Source organism: Yamadazyma tenuis, chromosome 6, assembly GCF_029203305.1.
Source record: "Yamadazyma tenuis chromosome 6, complete sequence".
NCBI classification, from domain to species: Eukaryota; Fungi; Ascomycota; class Pichiomycetes; order Serinales; family Debaryomycetaceae; genus Yamadazyma; species Yamadazyma tenuis.
The window spans coordinates 666,268-682,998 of record NC_089466.1 but is presented as its reverse complement, the minus strand read 5'-3'; the positions used below and the strand labels follow the sequence as shown (position 1 = coordinate 682,998).

The 16,731-nt window shown below is 40.7% G+C and overlaps 5 protein-coding genes across 5 annotated transcripts; 1 reads left to right on the top strand and 4 right to left on the bottom strand. All coding sequences in view use genetic code 12, as the record gives it.

Annotated features, from left to right (window-relative positions):
• Positions 1–695: 695 nt before the first annotated feature.
• On the bottom strand, positions 696–7,777 carry MSU1 (3'-5' RNA exonuclease complex component; the record flags this gene model as incomplete). The annotated part of the gene is made up of 2 exons (XM_006686917.2): positions 696–3,853; positions 4,291–7,777. 2 exons carry the CDS (start codon positions 7,775–7,777, stop codon positions 696–698), a joined length of 6,645 nt encoding a protein of 2,214 aa, XP_006686980.2.
• A 443-nt stretch (positions 7,778–8,220) lies between these two features.
• Positions 8,221–13,391, top strand: SIP3 (SNF1-interacting protein; the record flags this gene model as incomplete). Its single annotated transcript, XM_006686919.2, has 2 exons — positions 8,221–11,775; positions 11,979–13,391. 2 exons carry the CDS (start codon positions 8,221–8,223, stop codon positions 13,389–13,391), a joined length of 4,968 nt encoding a protein of 1,655 aa, XP_006686982.2.
• A 1-nt stretch (position 13,392) lies between these two features.
• On the bottom strand, positions 13,393–14,379 carry TGL2 (lipase 2; the record flags this gene model as incomplete). Its single annotated transcript, XM_006686921.1, has 1 exon — positions 13,393–14,379. One exon carries the CDS (start codon positions 14,377–14,379, stop codon positions 13,393–13,395), a length of 987 nt encoding a protein of 328 aa, XP_006686984.1.
• Positions 14,380–14,514: 135 nt separating this feature from the next.
• PSN45_004531 (uncharacterized protein) lies at positions 14,515–15,336 on the bottom strand (the record flags this gene model as incomplete). The annotated part of the gene is made up of 1 exon (XM_006687311.1): positions 14,515–15,336. The coding sequence occupies one exon, from the start codon at positions 15,334–15,336 to the stop codon at positions 14,515–14,517; it is 822 nt and encodes a 273-aa protein (XP_006687374.1).
• A 93-nt stretch (positions 15,337–15,429) lies between these two features.
• RPA49 (DNA-directed RNA polymerase I subunit rpa49) lies at positions 15,430–16,665 on the bottom strand (the record flags this gene model as incomplete). The annotated part of the gene is made up of 1 exon (XM_006686922.2): positions 15,430–16,665. One exon carries the CDS (start codon positions 16,663–16,665, stop codon positions 15,430–15,432), a length of 1,236 nt encoding a protein of 411 aa, XP_006686985.1.
• Between the last annotated feature and the right edge of the window lie 66 nt (positions 16,666–16,731).

Below are 16,731 nucleotides of genomic sequence, written 5' to 3'. Positions count from 1 at the left end.
TATAGTAATTACAACCTGTGTCTGACCTCATAGTCGTTCCAGATCCGAATTTCAATCATAACCACTGGATGGAAAAGGGGCACACACAATAGCACTGCAGCTAACAATATTTCCGATGATCGCCTTTAAACAATAGAAGTACTCAACTCCTTTAAGGGCCACATTAACGGTACTATTGTAATAGAATGGGTCTGTATCTTGACTTAATGCGAGTTGAATAGGTTAAGTTATCCTTCTCTTTGTACTCGATTATCTGCTGCCTTGAATACAATAATGTATCAATTTTCGTCGGTGTTTGTTGTAGATCCACGTTAGGTAACTCATCTTGACGAGAACTTCAATTACAGAGGAACATTTGAAACTGGTAGCTCCGACTTCTGCTTGTACGGCTGCCAGTAAGCAATGGTTTCATTCATTGGCTGCATCTATCGCCGGTAACAACACAGAATTTCATTTCTCTTTTCTTGTTTTGAAGATCTCTTACCCATAGCTGCATTACCAATTTCACCTCAAGCGGCTTTTTCTGTTCGTCCGGTTCCGCGAATGCCAACGGTGTTTTTTGTTCGAGCGCCGCAAAAGTTTGCGAACCTATACGGAACTATCCCCCACGTAGATTCTTAATTCCAGGTTTATATAAAGTTTTTGCTGCTCCAGCATGTTAATATTAACTCTATTTACAGGTACCGCATAACGGGTTATGCGCTATTTACAAGCTCAAAGATTAATTCATTTTCAATGAAATCAATTCGGGTAATATCAAGATTACCCAGAGCATTAAGTTCAACGGTCGTCATATCAAATGGTACTGTTTCATCTATTTTCAACACTGTTTTGAAATTGGAAAAGTTTTCCAAGGCAATTTGTAACTTATCCTTACTCAAATGCTTCCCGAGGAACACTTTGAATGACATCTCATCGGCTGCGCCAATTTCATTTCTTATCCGGAAATATTCTCTTAAAAAGATGCCTTTCCAGAATCTCTGAGACACTTGATCGAACTGCTTGTTAATGATTTCTTTGGCTTGCAAGTGGTTAACAATGTTACTGACACTAAGCTCGCAGGTTTCTTGACGGAAATGACTTTGGAACATCCATTGATTTACCATGTCTGTGTATCTTCTTAATGGAGAAGTTATTTGTGAATAGCTACCCAAGCCAAGAGATTCATGACCCTGGTTGATCATATCTATCTTAGCACTGTTCATTAACAGGAGGACTCGACTTCGATCATGAAAGTCACCTCCCGACAATTCCTTCATTTGCTGCAAAATCTCAGCACTGAGGTTTCTCTTCTGGTTTCGATAGATCAATGGCAACCCCAATTGACGTCCAATCCGACTGGTGAGATGGTTTGCAGCGATCATCATTTCACTTACAAGCAAAGTCGATTCGAGTGACAGTTCAGGGTTCCCGAGAAATATTTCCACGTTTTTGACTCTGAGGGTGTACCCGTCTTCCCCAACCCGAAACTCATCAGGTTTGGAGTCTTCACAATATTGAACTTTTAATTCAGTGTTATTCATTCCAAAGTCCTGAGCTGCACCAGTCTCTACTCTTATTTTCTTGAGTGTAGCACTTATATCTCTTAACGTCTTCAAAGTATCGAAGTGCGAGTCTGCAACTTCACCACTAAGAATTTTGTCTACGTGCTTATAGGTGTAACCTTCTGGGTAGTTGTAAGTGTTGTAGAACTTGATCCTGCCGGAATCCTGGATATTCTTTTGGAGACTCTTCAACTCCATTTCTTGGAAATTTTTGGGAATATCGTATTCTATTCCAAACGTTCTTGTGGTCTGGCCATTGACTCCCAATCCACTGAGATCACTGACGAAATCAGGGAACATTTTGATGGGTCCTTCAGGCAAATATGAAGTAGTTCCTTTACTAAACGCAATTTGACTCAAATTTGACCGCGGCTTGATAAATGATGTCGGATTGGCAATATGAATGGACACCGTATACTTATCCAGGTGCTCTTTGAGAGAAATTCCGTCATCAATCTCGTGCGCTGACTCTGAGTCAATGCAGAAAATTGGTTCTCTGTAGTCCTCTCTGTGGTCCTTAATAGGATCTTCGTCATAGAAATCATCCAAAGAATTTGAAGTGCCTGCTTCGTGGCTTTTTTGAAGGAAGTCGTAATACTCTTTATTGACGGCATCGCCAATGCTGTTCAACTCTAATCCCCAAGACCATCTTGCAGGATTATCGTATTCAGTTTCACCAAGAGCTTGCAAGATATCATATGCCTTAGATCTTCCATATTCGTAAGAGTATTCAGTATAACTAGGCAAATGAGGCCCAATTTTTCTGACCAAGCTGGCACATAACGACTCTAATTCGAAATCATTTCTCAAATTGTCTATAATGAAATCTTTCAAAAGCTCAATGGTTTCATCATAGAACTTCGGTTTGGGATCATTGGTGTTGCCATTAAGTTTTTTAATAATGTGGTTAATTACATTCCCATCTGCTGATTTCAATCTACTAGCCAACACATCCTTCCCAACTTTGTTGGAGAGAGGAAGAATAATGATGCTTGTGACTGGGTTTATCAGATTCTGCTCGTTGATTTTCCACAATCTTGTCTGTTTTCTGAGCAAAAGAATTATGGCAAAGTACAGAGACAAATCGTATTGAGATCTCTCAATATAATCGACTTGCTTATCTGGTTTGCGGATTATCTTTCCCAACAGTGATTCCTCCTCGCCCCCTTTTAGCAGAAACACCTTACCGATGTCTCGTCTGAACCAATCGAGGTGCTTTTGCCGAAAATGACTCAATCCACTCACCGACGGACCAGTTCCTCGATCCTGAATTAAGTAAAGGATTTGAAAGATTGATACGATTCTGGGTGACACATTGAGCGCATCTGATTCATCATACTGTAGTGCTCGATGAATCAATTCCAACTTCAAAGACATGCTCTTGAATTTGGTCATGCTGTCAATGGATAATTGTGTTAATAAACTAGAGTACAATTCTCTTGCACTTGGTGGAACAACGAACGTATTCACAGCACTATTCTTCAACAAAGATGAAGAAGTTTGAGCAGTAATAAACTCATCTTCTTCAGTGATTTCGAACGCAGAGTTGTCCAAATGCTCAAGGGTTTTTCTCGTGGTTCCATTTTTTCTAAGCTCTACAGGTCTAGCTTCCTCAGACCTTGAGACCTCTTTATCAACCACCCCAATGGGTGCGATATCCAAAGTCTTTTCTTCTAGCATGACCATGCTCTCCAAGATTGGATGGAAATGTTTTGGTAAAAAACTCGGGATTCTGAATCGTATCATCACGCTGGGCCCAAATATAATTCTACCTTTACTATTGATGAAGGTGTAATTTGTGGCATCAAAGCTACGAGGACATGCAACCACGAGGAAGAAATCTGTGCTCCCTTCATCTATGATCACCAAATCCCCGATGGATAAAGGCTTACCAGCCCTGCTAGCTGCTATATGTGCATTTTTAAATTCGTCTTTGAACTCCCTTTGGATAATAGCCTCTCGAGATCCTTTTTTACCTTCGAATATCGAATCTGGAAAACTTTCCACGATCTCAGAGAACTTTGTTCTCCACTTCTGGGAAATTCTATCAAGTCTTCGGCTGACTCTGTACTCCAGATTTTTTATGATTTGTTCAACTAACTGCTTGTTCAGAAGATTTAAATTTAAACCCTTGTTCTCTAGGTCAACAAATTTTGGTTTCCCTCGGGATGTGTTAATTATCTGCTTCACTTCCTCGTGAGTAGCTGTCTCCTTCCATTGATTCGTTGTATTTTTCGAGGTTCCTGAAGTCTTGTTTCTAATGTCATCAAGGTCCTTGAGAAAAGACAATGATTTGGCTTTGAGCTCCTCTGGTGTTAGTTCATCAGCATGTCTTCTATATGTGTATTTGCTTTGTGAAAGGCATCTTAGCCCTACCGGCGTAGTCCTAAGTCTTAATATCCTAAGCATCTATAAGAAGCTTGTGATGAGGTTAGTTTTTTTGGTCGCGCCAAACGCGGCCAGTGCCTGTAATAACTCTAATTGCCGCAAATTGTGTAATTTAAGACCTTTTGCAAAACATTAAATATTATAGCATGGTTATAACCTTGGAAAATTGCTCTGGTTTTTTACTTACTTAGAAACATATAATTTTTCTGACTCTGTTTTGAATGATTTTTTTGTACTTCTATATTTGATGTAAAATGTACTGATTTTGCGAAAATCAAAGGTTTACATTAAGATTGACCGTAGAAGTATTTAATTATATATTACACTGTATACTACAAAACAGAGACGACAGAAGTACCATCTTGGAATCTTGTTCTAAAAACTCTGTTGGCATTTGTAAACATTCCTTCTTTCAAGGAAACAACAATAAATTGAGACCCTTTGAACCTGGTCTTGATCAAATGTCCAATATTTTGAGTGTGTGATAAATCCAATGCAGCATCCACCTCATCCAATATGTACATTGGGGCCGGCTTGAATTGCAAAAGAGCCATAATCAATGATAATGCAATCAATGACCGTTGTCCTCCAGATAATTCTACCAAACTCTCTTTCCACACTTGACCTAACTTAACTTTAACCTCAAGGCCTTTGGTAACGTCTTCAGCATTCAAAGGAACCAATTTCGCAAATGAACCGGGAAGTAAGTCTGAAAAAATGTTACCAAAATCCACAGAAACCTTGGCGTATGTACTATTCAAAGTATCACGCTTATATCCGTTCAATTTTTCAATTGTGTTGATGATCTTGGACTTGTCTTTTTCAATGGTCCTGATCATGTGTTTCAAAGATGCTTCCTTTTTTTCTACATTGTCGATCATACTCATGATGTTGGGGTTCACCTTACGCTTCATATCCTGGAACTTTTCATCCAAAATGGCAATATGTTCGGTGTTTTTCTCGACATTAAAATTAGGATACTCTTGTATGAGCTTATTCACAATGTTGGAGTCAGTAACCCAGTCATAGTTTTTGATTAACTCGTCAAGTTTATGCTTCAAGCCCTTGGTAGCTGCACTAGATTTTTCCAAATCGTGATTCAACTTTTGAATCGATAACTCTGCATTATTCAACTCGTCATTCTTATTTTGTATGACCTTAGTTAGCTCATTCATTTCTTCGTTAAGGCCCAACAAGTTTGCCTTTTCATCTTCCAATTTAGCTTTAACCTCAACACTCTTTTGGTTGAGCTCTTCAATTTTGATAGATATTTGATTGAGTTTTGCAGAATTTTCTTCGATCAAACCCTTGCTGATACCCACCGATTCCTTTAATGAATCCAATTCACTTTGACGTTGTTCAGATTCAATGCTAATGTTTTGGAATTGCTCTTCTTTGGAATTAATATCCTCCTCCTTGGAAACAACCTGTTCTCTCAATTTAGAAACCTCTTGCTCCAATTGCTTCAACTTACTTCCCTTGTCATTGTTGAATTCCTTCATATCAATTTCAATCTGCTTGATATCTTTTTTGTACCCATCAGATGTCCCTTGCTCTCGTTGGATACTCTGTTTCAAGTTCTCAACTTCTTGCTGCTTCTGTTCGTAGTCTCTAACAATGATTGTCGCTTGATTGTTATCCAATTTTTTGTTCAATATTACCAATTCCTGCTTACCCAAATTGAGTTCATTCTGTAGTACTCTGGTTTGTTCACTGAGTTTATCAAAGTATGCTAATTCTTCTTGGATTTTGGATAACCGTCTGTTTAATTCACTAACCTCTTTTTGGACATTATTGAATTTTTGCATGGTGATCAATAACGAGGAAGTATTCTTTCTAGATCCACCAGAAAGATTACCTTCTGGGTCATAAATATCACCTTCCAAAGTAATAGATCTTGATCTAATTTTTGGGTCGAAAGTAATGGCTTTAGCAACATCTGGAGAATCACAGATAAACGTGGTGCCAAAAATAAATTGCATGGCCTTCAACAAATCATTGTCATAGTCAATCAAGTTGATGGCAATTTCAACTTGTCCAGGGCAAACAGTTTTGGCATATTTAACAACATCGTTGTTAACGGTTCTTGGATGAATTTTGTCCAATGGAATAATGGTTACACGTTTACGCAATTGACCTTTCTCCAATAATTGGGATGCGTCGTCTGAGTTTTCCACAACGACATTATATAATCGAGCTCCAGCACAAATCTGTAATGCCATGGCCTTTTCATCTTGCCCTTCTTGTAAGTTGAACAATTGTACTGCAGTACCTTTAACAACCGATGGATTGAAATTTGGGTATGGTTTCGAATAATGAAATTCAACATTACCAACTTCCCTTCTTAAGTAATCCAACTGAGTGTTAGCCTTGCTGAGGTGATTTTGTAAAGCCTTCCCCTCATTCTTGAGTTCACTGACCCTCTGAGGATTATAGCCAAGCTCGATCAACTCTTGCTCCTTCAATTCTACCTTTTTTTTGAACACTTCAATATCCTTAGTCAATTGTTCGTATTCTGATTTTGCAGAACTCAATTTTGATTTATCCTCTTTTAACTGTTTGCTTAGATGTTCAATTTTCAATTGAGACAGCTTTATTAGAGTGGTGGAATCATTCAACCTGTCTTTGACCTCTTTTAATTGAGCCATGTATCCCACAGAGCCCGAACCTTTGGTAGAAATTCCTGTTGACAAACTGTTCAATAATTCTTCCTTCTTATTGAACTCATCTTTTAATAAAGCCAAGTTGCTCTTAGCATCCTTGTATGCCTTCTCTTGGTTTTTGTAAAGATCATCGCTGTTTTCAATGGTACTTTGCAAAGTCAAGATTTGGGACTCAAGCTTTTTCAATTTCTTCTGTTCTTCTTCCAAGTTGTCTTCAGTGATATCCTTGGAAGTATTCAGCCTGGTGACTTCTTCAGAGAGTTGCATTTCCAGTTTTTCCAACTCCTTGATCTTTCCATCTTTCTTCATTTCTTGTTCTCTCTGTTCTTTTACCTGAATTAAATCTCTGTTTAAGTTTTCGACTTCTATCTTGATTCTATCGACATCATTATTCAATCCACTCATTATATTTTCTCGTTCACTAAGAAGCCTCAGATGTTCATCAAATATTCTTGAGTTTTCTACATAACTGTAAGCAGCCAAAACTCTAGAAAGGTTTTCCAAATCTGATTGTGTTTGTTGGTATTCCAAGAAAGTTCTCTTCTGAGACCGGAGTTTCTCAAGTTTGGGTTCAATTTCTTCCTGCAACAAGGTTCGAATTTCGGTCAATTTAGCCTCCTTTTTGGACATAGTCCTTTGAGCTTTGTCTTTTCTGTCCTCAAAAGTCCTTGTGCCTGCAGCTTCCTCAATCAAGGACAAAATTTCCGATGGTTTCATGTTCAAAACCTTGGTGATTTTCCCCTGCATAATCAAGAAATTGGGGTTATTGATATTTAACTGGACGGATTGGAACAAATTCAAAACCGTTTGTTGTTGTGCCTTGTGTCCATTGATAAGGTACTTTGAAGTACCTCCAAGAATAATCTGTCTAGTGACACTGATCTTGGGGCAATTTTCGAACCCAATAGGAGACTTTGATACCTCCGAGTTGTCAAACACAATAGTAACACTGGCTTTTGTCACCCCGGCTTGACCTCTTTTGTAAATCAAATCTTGAAGATTCTGTGCTCTCACAGTGGTCATAGATGCAATTCCCAACACAAAACATATCGCATCCAAGATGTTGGACTTTCCAGATCCATTCAAACCGGTTATGGCATTAAACAGAGAGTCCCAGCCCGAAATCACCGTACGCGTAGCATAAGACTTGAATCCGTCGATAATCAACTCTTCCACCTTCATGATTCTAAACAGTTGAGAAAAGCTGTTTTGATTTAATGCGCGTTGTTTACACCTAAAAATTATCTCCCGCAGAGAAACGGATTTCGGAGACTTATTAGACTTATTAATGCAGCGAGATAGAATGAGGTTGTCCTGGATATATGGGTGCTGTATGTTGGCTACAACGGTATGATGTATACAATGGCTTAGTGTAGAACGATCCTCATGGTGTACCAGCCAGGTACTGGTAAAAATTGGATCTATACGAGCTGGATCACCCAAAGTCACACATCCACTTCATTGTGTATTTCGTCATCTCCCACACACAAGTCGAAAAGCATACGGTTGGCACCAACATTTCCCTATACTCTAATAGTTGTGGTATGTGTTTTGCAACCACCCAGGCCGGCGGCCGCGCGCGACATTTATCGTATCTTCTCGGAAAACACTCTAGTCACTAACCCATGCCACCAATGAATTCAGAAACGGCCTCTGCCAACAATTTACCAATGGATCTGTTGGCCCACGAAGGGACGAGTTTCAGGTTGATTTCTGTTACGTTCAAGGAGGCGGCACTTGATTCTCCCAGTTTTCGAGCCTCTATGAATCACTTGCACGGGCAATTGCACAACATCTCCAGCTGGGCAAGTGTTCTTCTTCAGGAAGCAGAACGACTTCCTAAGCGTGTGGAGGAAATAAAGGCCACAATGAGCTCCTTTTCCGAGTATCTTTTACCCAGTTTTGCAGATGATGGAATTTTGGATCAAGAAACAACCGTTCCATTACTTAAAAGTGTATCCCATGGACATGAAGTTTTACTCAAAACATTCTTCAATTTGATGTCAGTAGACCCACAACCAGTACGAGAGTTGGTTTCCAAAGTGCACACCTTAATGGCCAAGTACAAAAGTCAGAAACATCAATTCGACTCGATCCAAGAACGTTACGACCAGTATTTTGCGGTGTACATGCTGGCTCTGAAGTTCAAACAGGAGGAAATGGCCATTGAAGATTCACAACAGTTGTTCCGTACAAGGAAAGCATATCTTCATGCTTCCCTTGACTTGGCGGTTTTACTCGACGAAATTTCGACAGAATTGGATACTCACTTCATCGATATTGGTAATAAGATATGGCTGCAAGCCGTTACCAACGAAGGAGTGTTTGGGTTTCTGGAAGTATTTAGAACAACTACTTTGAAGATCGAGCGAACAAAAAGTTGGGCCAATGCCTACAGCAGGGCCACAAAACTATTCATTCAAGACATTCAAGCGGCTAGAAAACAGATTGAAGAGTCAACTATCGAGTTGTTTGATCCTTCCACTAGGCCTGAAGATTATGATGCTTCTTTGATCAGCCAGTACACTTTGAATCAAATAGACGAGCCTTCTTTTGAGAAGCATGGATATCTTATGATGAAAACGTGGACAAAGAACTCCCTCAAGCCAATATGGGTTAAAAGATGGGCTTTTATCTCAGGTGGTGTCTTTGGGATGCTTATATTGAGTCCTTCCAAGACCTTTGTCCAAGAAACAGATAAAATTGGAGTGGTGTTGATGAATATAAGGTATGCAGCTCAGGAAGATAGAAGATTTTGTTTTGAGGTCAGAACCAGTGATCAAGTTATCGTGCTTCAGGCAGAATCGTTGATAGATTTGAAGTCATGGTTGAAGGTTTTTGAAAATGAAAAGAGCAGAGTATCACTAGAAGATAAAGATTCAACCGTTTTCATAGTCGCTAGTTCACGATTTCCTCCCCTAATAACGGAGTTTGCTTCCACAATGGATACTGTTGTAGATAAGCAAATGTTGAAGACAAAGATAAAGAATGATGATGGCCGCACTGTTAGTTCAAATACCCTTTCTACTAAAATCAAACCCCACGAGAAGTACTTTCAAAAGTACCTTTATTATCAGATTCCCCTGTTTAAACCTCCTTTGGTAACCAGTAACACCAAGACAGCCATTCTAGCAAACTCAATTGCCTCTTCGGCTCCGGTTCCTTCTGCATTGACTGCAAATTTGTGGGGGAGTGTAAACTGGGGAGTATATTATCTTTATAATGGGATGGCATATCAGGCTGAGACCCAGAAATATCCCGCAGGTCCAAGTCTCTTTCGGGCATTTGATTTCAATACCAAGTCCCTGATAAGAAATAATCGATCTGAAAGCTACCCAGATTTTCTTGTTTCCCAGGATATTGAAATGAAGTCTTTATTTGAAAGTGAGGTGGCGCCGGACGAGTATTGCTTGGTCAGCTTCAATTGTTTATGGTCGCCAAACGCTAACCAGGAACTATGCTCTCGTATGTTTATTACCGACAGAAGTGTGTTTTTATGCAACCAAGTATCTGGTTTTCGATCATTATTGGCATCTAAGATCGGTGGCTTGGTGGCAGTTGAATTAAGGGTACGAGAGGATCACGAAGAATTGACTGTACACCTTTTGAATGATTCAGTAGTGGTGAAGATTTATTTGGAAGATGGTCAACTTATTTACCGGTACCTTCAGTTCCTAATCTCTAATAAAGAATCAGAAACTCCCAAAACATTCAACGAGACAGTCATTGGTCTTGTAGAAATTAGTAAGGCATACCAACAGGAGAAATCCATGCTTTCTCTACTGCACGCTCCCAGCGTTGACGACTCATTGAGAACTCTTCAACTCAAAGAGAAACCGGCATCTTCAGATAATCTCCGACTTGACTATAGCAATGAGTATTCGGTTCATTACGAAAAAGAATATCCTGTTTCCGCTAAGGCCATGTGCCATATTATGCTTGGAGATGATTCCCATTTCTTCCTCCAAACAAGTGCTTTGTCAGCTTCCGCAGTCTTAAAGGGTCCTTGGACTCGGTTAAGTGACGGAAAATTGATAAATACATTTGATTATCGTTTTCCAAGAGTCTTTCAAGGCCTGGGTAAGTTTATGGGTGTTTTAACAATAGAAAAAATGGTGGAAAATGTTTACTACAACATAACTCTCGAGAAGAAGTATTTTTATTTCTACGGGGCAAAAATGTCAGCACAAGTGAGGTTTGTAATAAATGCTTCAAACTCCAGCAATTGCATTGTCCACACATATTCAGCCATTCAATTTTTTGGTGTTTCCCCTTTGAATCTTCCCTTGAAGCCAGCTTTGCGCAGATTCCAAATCAGTGAAACGAACAAACAGCATCAATGGCTTAAAAGGGTTATTAAAACCCTTGGTGATAAAGGTCAAGTTGGTAAAGCCATTTATCTTTACGGATCCATATCGGTAGCAGATGTCCAACAGAATATGGAGGCACCTGTCTGTAGCATTGATGTACGGCTGGTTGTATACCTCTTAGTGGTCAAGCCCTTGATTGAGTTCATTGTGTCCATGAAGCAAAAATGGCTTCAGGTGCTTGCTTTTATCTTCGGCTATGCCAAAGAGATTACCGGCCAACGATTATTATTGGCGATTATTGCCGTGTCCGGTTTGTTGAACTTGTTTTTGATTTCCAAAACCAGCATTTCCTACTGGACCGCACAACAAGCCCACAATAAAGCGTTGAAGATATTCAATTCTCAACCTATTATGCTTGAAAGGGCTGTATACTTGAAGGATATCCAAGAGCTTACTTTTCAAGACAGTTCGATTGGAGCCGGTGAGTCGCAGTCGTTGGAATCTTTTAACAAGGCTTCGTTCATAAGAAATGTCGGTAGTTATGTTGATTTGGAACAGGAGTACATCGATGCAGACATACGTGAGTCAGCCATGGGACTCAAAAGGTCATTTGAGGAGATCGGGGTCAAACGACACAAGGTTTTGATGGAGTTAAGGATTCTCAATGACATGGAGAAAGAGGTTGCAAACGCAGAGTACCGCAACTGGCTTGTGAGCGAGCTCCGCAAATGTGAGAGATTTAAGAAAACAGCTGCTGCTAATGCTTTGAGCGATTTAGGTGCAGAGAATGTTTCATTTGTCGAAGAAGGAATGAAGAGTATAGACGAATATTGCAGAGGGTGTCTTGAAGACTATAAGGGTCTTCATCTCGTTTGATCTCCACCCGACTATAAGGTTTACAAGGTGTCTATCCCGTAAGGGAACCCACTAAAGTACTCTCTTTGTTAAATAAAGAGTATATAACTTATTCAAGCATAATCTGTATACGGCCCGCCAAATATTTTGCAGCAAGTTCGCAGTGGTTTACCTAAAACTCTGATGCGCAAAAGAAGCCAAAAGTCTAAAGCATGAAGATACCGCTCCTTGTTAATGGGCAGGAAATACACACCGACAGCCATTACAGCGTACGGTCCCACACGGAGGATGAGAAGTGTTTACATATCACGAGTTGTTTGAGTGTCGATGATATAGATGCCGTTTGTGACAGTTCCCAAGAAGGGTTCGAGCAGTGGCACTTGATGAAGGTGAGTGAAAGAATCCAAATTTTGCGTCGAGCAGTGGAAATATTACGTCAAAAGAAAGATGAGTTGATGGAGCTGATGCTGGAATTGGGAATCCCTCCCTGGTTTTGTCATTTCAACACTGATCAATTGGTGCACCAGCTAGAAGAGTATGTCAACCAGATGAATGGCACATACGGAGAGGTGGTGAGGTCCGAAATGAGCGACTTAGCCATCACCGTGAACGAGCCGGTGGGGCCCGTTCTCGCGATAGCCCCGTGGAACGCTCCAGGAGTGTTGACCGGAAGAACGGTGTGTGCTCCTTTAGCAGCTGGTTGCTCAGTGATTTTGAAGACGTCTGAATTATCACCAAAAATAGGATATATTCTAGTAAAAGCCCTCCACGAGGCTGGTGTGCCACCCAAGTCTGTCCAGCTTGTACACTTCCAGCCCGAAAACAACCCTGAGTTTGTCACAAAAATCATTGAACATAGGAGTATTAAAAAGGTGAGCTTCACAGGATCAACATCCACTGGACGCCAGATCGCTGCTGTTGCTGCAATGAACTTGAAGCCTTGTATTTTAGAACTTGGAGGAAAGAACTATGCGATTATTGAGTCGGATGCAAACTTGGAAAAAGCCGTAGGAGCAGTTTTATGGGGATCATTTGCTCACAAAGGTCAAATCTGTATGACCACAGATAAGGTGTACGTTCACGAAGATGTATACGAGGACTTTTTGGGGCTGTTGCAACAAATAGCTCCCAAGCTACTCGAGGACCCGGACTATCATATCCCCCAAAGAAACAGACAGTTTACTGTTAGAATCCAGAATTTAATTGATGATGCGCTACAGAACGGTGCTAAACTAATCTTTGGGAATCGATCTGAAATAGACCCTTTTAAGAACACAGCGATTTCACCAGTTGTCTTAGGAGACGTCACGTCTCTGATGAGGCTCGATACAGCGGAGTCCTTTGGACCTCTAGTGACGGTTTATAAGTATAATGATGCTGCCCAACTTGTGAGAAAGTTGAACAAAGAGCCTTATGGCCTTAAAACTTCCATTTGGTCTCAAAACATCTTGAGGGCACAGAAGTTGGCGCATACCATCGAGTCAGGAGGTGTCAATATCAACGGGCCCACTGTGTATGACGAACCCACTGTTCCACATGGTGGTGTTAAAGAGAGTGGATACGGACGGTTCAACAGCAAATGGGGACTTCAAGAGTTTTCATACATCAAGACCATCACCATGTCTGAGTGAGTCAGAACCCTCTTTCGGATAAACTCTGGGCAATATGAGCATAGAAAGCCAATGCATTAAAGGTCGGTTTGTGCTGGAACATCACTCTGTCCACGAGAATTCTTGCTCGGTTGGTCCAGTTGATAAGGTCTAAATGGTCGACGTTGTCCAAAGTACCTAAATATTCGCCCCACTTGGCACTTTCCACACTTACAAGACCATCATTAACATAACTTTTATCTGTACCATTTAATATATTCTGGCTCTTGATAGTCTTTGTAATAATTCGAGAAGGGTATCTGAACATGTTGAACCATTTTGGCTGGAATTGAGCACCATACGAAAAGTACGCCACATTAGGGTCATTCACCACCTCCGAGTTGAACTTGGAGATGTAGTCAGTGGTGAGCTGGGGAACCGCTTGGAAAAGGAGGAGTGCTGGTTTCATGTGTACCAGAACGTAGTCAGCAACCTCAGACCCGCGATGAGGTGTAGACACAGTAGTTAGTGAAGCCACTCGATAGTTTGATTTGTGAAGTTTGGAAATCAAGTATCTGGCATCAAGACCACCCATGGAATGTGCCACCAAGTTTACAACGGTAGTCTCCGAGTCATTGGGTTCGAATTGTGATTCTAGATACTTATTCAAGCTTTCGGCTCGGTCATGAATGGTTCCAAATGGTGGAACCTTCCCCACGTAAACTTCACAACCGTTTCTTGTAAGCATATCCTGGATTCCATACCAATAATCTACTTTGATCAACCCATCTCGAATCACCTTCTTAACCCGTGATTTTCTGAAGAAATTGGGTTTGGGTAAGAATACTAAACTGTCAAATCCAGAAAGTCCGTGGCATAGCACGATCGGGTGTTTGGTGGGTGTATAATTGGGCTTCAACGCAGCAAACTGATCAGTAAGGAGAAATGGATCCTTTATGGCTGCAGACTGGAGCCATCGAATGGAAAGGGTTGAAACCTTAGACGGATGGTGTAAGAAGCGTAGAAGCATTATTTGCAATCGAAATGCGCGTGAAAAGGAAGTGATTCTACAGAGCAGATAAATACGAGACATAGAAACTAGGGTATAAACCAACATAAAAGGCTACGTACCACCTATTACTGTCTTTTGTCGTGAATTTTCTATTTACTTTTGTCTCTTGCTATCAGCACCTAATTGATCCTCTGGTTTTCTCTTAGAGTCCTCGTCTTCCTCTTCCTCTTCCTCTTCCTCTTCTTCGTCATCTTCCAAGTCCAACTCTTCAGGATCCGAAGTATCGGCGTCATCGTTATCGGCACCAGGTAATGCTTCGGTGTAGTACTTGACAGCATAAGGGAATAAGTCGTCAGTTATCAATCTGGTTAAGTCTTCACCATCTCTGAACTCTTTTCCTGGCTTCTTCCCCGTCCATGAAAACCACGAGAAAAAGGACTTCATGCCTAGCCTATAATTCTTCTTGTCTTCCTTGGACATGTCTTTACCTTTTCGCTGTTTAATCAAGTGAGGATTGATGGTTCCCAATTCCTGGGGCCATTGGACTTCCACAGGTTCAGACGTGATCTTCTCTTCGCCGTCTTCTACTTCCACTTCGAAATGCTTGGTAACTGTCTGGTTTGGCACCAATTCCTTATCGCTCTTGAACGTTATTGAGATGGAAAAGTCCTTAGGATTCTTCAAGTCGGCATCACCGTCAGTGACCTTGTAATGTACATATATGTCTGCGATGTATTCCAAGTATTTCAAGTCTTCAACACTAATGTAATCTGAAAAGTCATCGTTTTCAGCAAGAATGATGTACCAGAAGTTTGGGATATTAACGAGAATATGTCTTCGATCACGGAAAATCCCCTGCGTTTTCTTGATCCTGTAGATCTCGGCCTCCCTTTCTGCCTGATCCATACTTTTTTCACATTCGGCCAACTTCAAGAGATTAGCTTCAATTACTTTGGCTTCTTCGTCTTCTGGCATTGTTTGGGTTTGAAAAAAAACTTTAGTAGATGCGATCGCGAGTACATAGTATTATGTATTGGCTCCATTCCTAATTTCTATACAACAACAAGCTCATCTTCTGGCACCTCTTTTGCTCATATCAGGTAACCTTACAGGGGCCTTTAATGAGGCCAACTTGGATGTGGCCATCAAAGCTTTTGGAATAGACAATGCTTCGGCTTGTCCCACGGTTGGAGGCTTTACATTTGCACCCATAATTCTGCACAAGTTAACTAGTTTGTTGGGTTTTAAGTTTAATTCGTATGCAAGAGGTTGAAGTTCAATCAAAAAGTTGTTGACGTGGAATATTATAGCCAAGATGTAGCACAATAATTTATCTTCGTTATGGGGATCAATGAAGAAAGATTTATCCTTACTTTTACCAAACTTTCCGGACTTACTCACAGTAAATGTCTTCAAAATCGTATCAATCAACATTTCAGAAGGCTGGGTTTTGAATTTGGTCAATAACGTGGCCTTATCCCTGCTTCTTCTGTTATGATAAATGCCCAATAAAATAGACAAATAGTAGATGAACTTGAGCTTAGTTTGATCTTCGGCATCAATGTGATGACGAATGTAGTCTGAGCTGCTAAATGGTAACAACTCCAATTTGGAGTCGGTGGTGGGTGCGTCCAATATGCTGTTAATCCGAATGGCATCCCAATCTGGGCTCGGTATGATGTTTTCTACAGGATAAATGTCGTCGGAGCTGGTGGCTTCCATATTTATCCGAGGAGTTGGCCTCAATTCACTAGAATCCTGGTCCATCTGCACCTTGGTGGGTAAGGCCTGGGTACTTTCTCTGACGGAATCAACAATATCCAATTCAACATCCTGTAATTTATCTGAATCGATTCTGTTCCTTTCCAAGTTGGAAATAGCACTCTTGGCTTTCTTTGTACCAAAAGCTTCACCCAATGCGGTTCTTTGCAAATTGTTTCTGATTCCAAGCTGTTTGACTTTAGGGCCTTTGTATTGTCTCTTACTCTTGCTTATAACTCTTCCATTTAACATGGGAGACTCGTACAACTCCACAGACTTGGTGCTAGGGTCGTAAATAGCAAGTGTGTAAGCGTGGGCCTCTTCATCTTCGTTGCTACCGGCGTTATATTCCAATGTGTCGTTTTCCCCATGAAGCTCGAATTGGTTCTTAGACTTGTGTTTGTACACATCGAATTCAGTACTAGAATCCACACTGAGACCATTGAAAAAGGCTCCAACCACCATATTGGACTCTTGAGAGTACTCCTTAATGGCCACGTTGGTGTACGAATCGTCGTTGGCCTTTCTTTTAGTTCCTGCCATGGTTAGTTCAAGTGATGAGCTTCAGAAAAAAAAATCGATGCGAAAAGTCGATGCTGCAATCTTTCG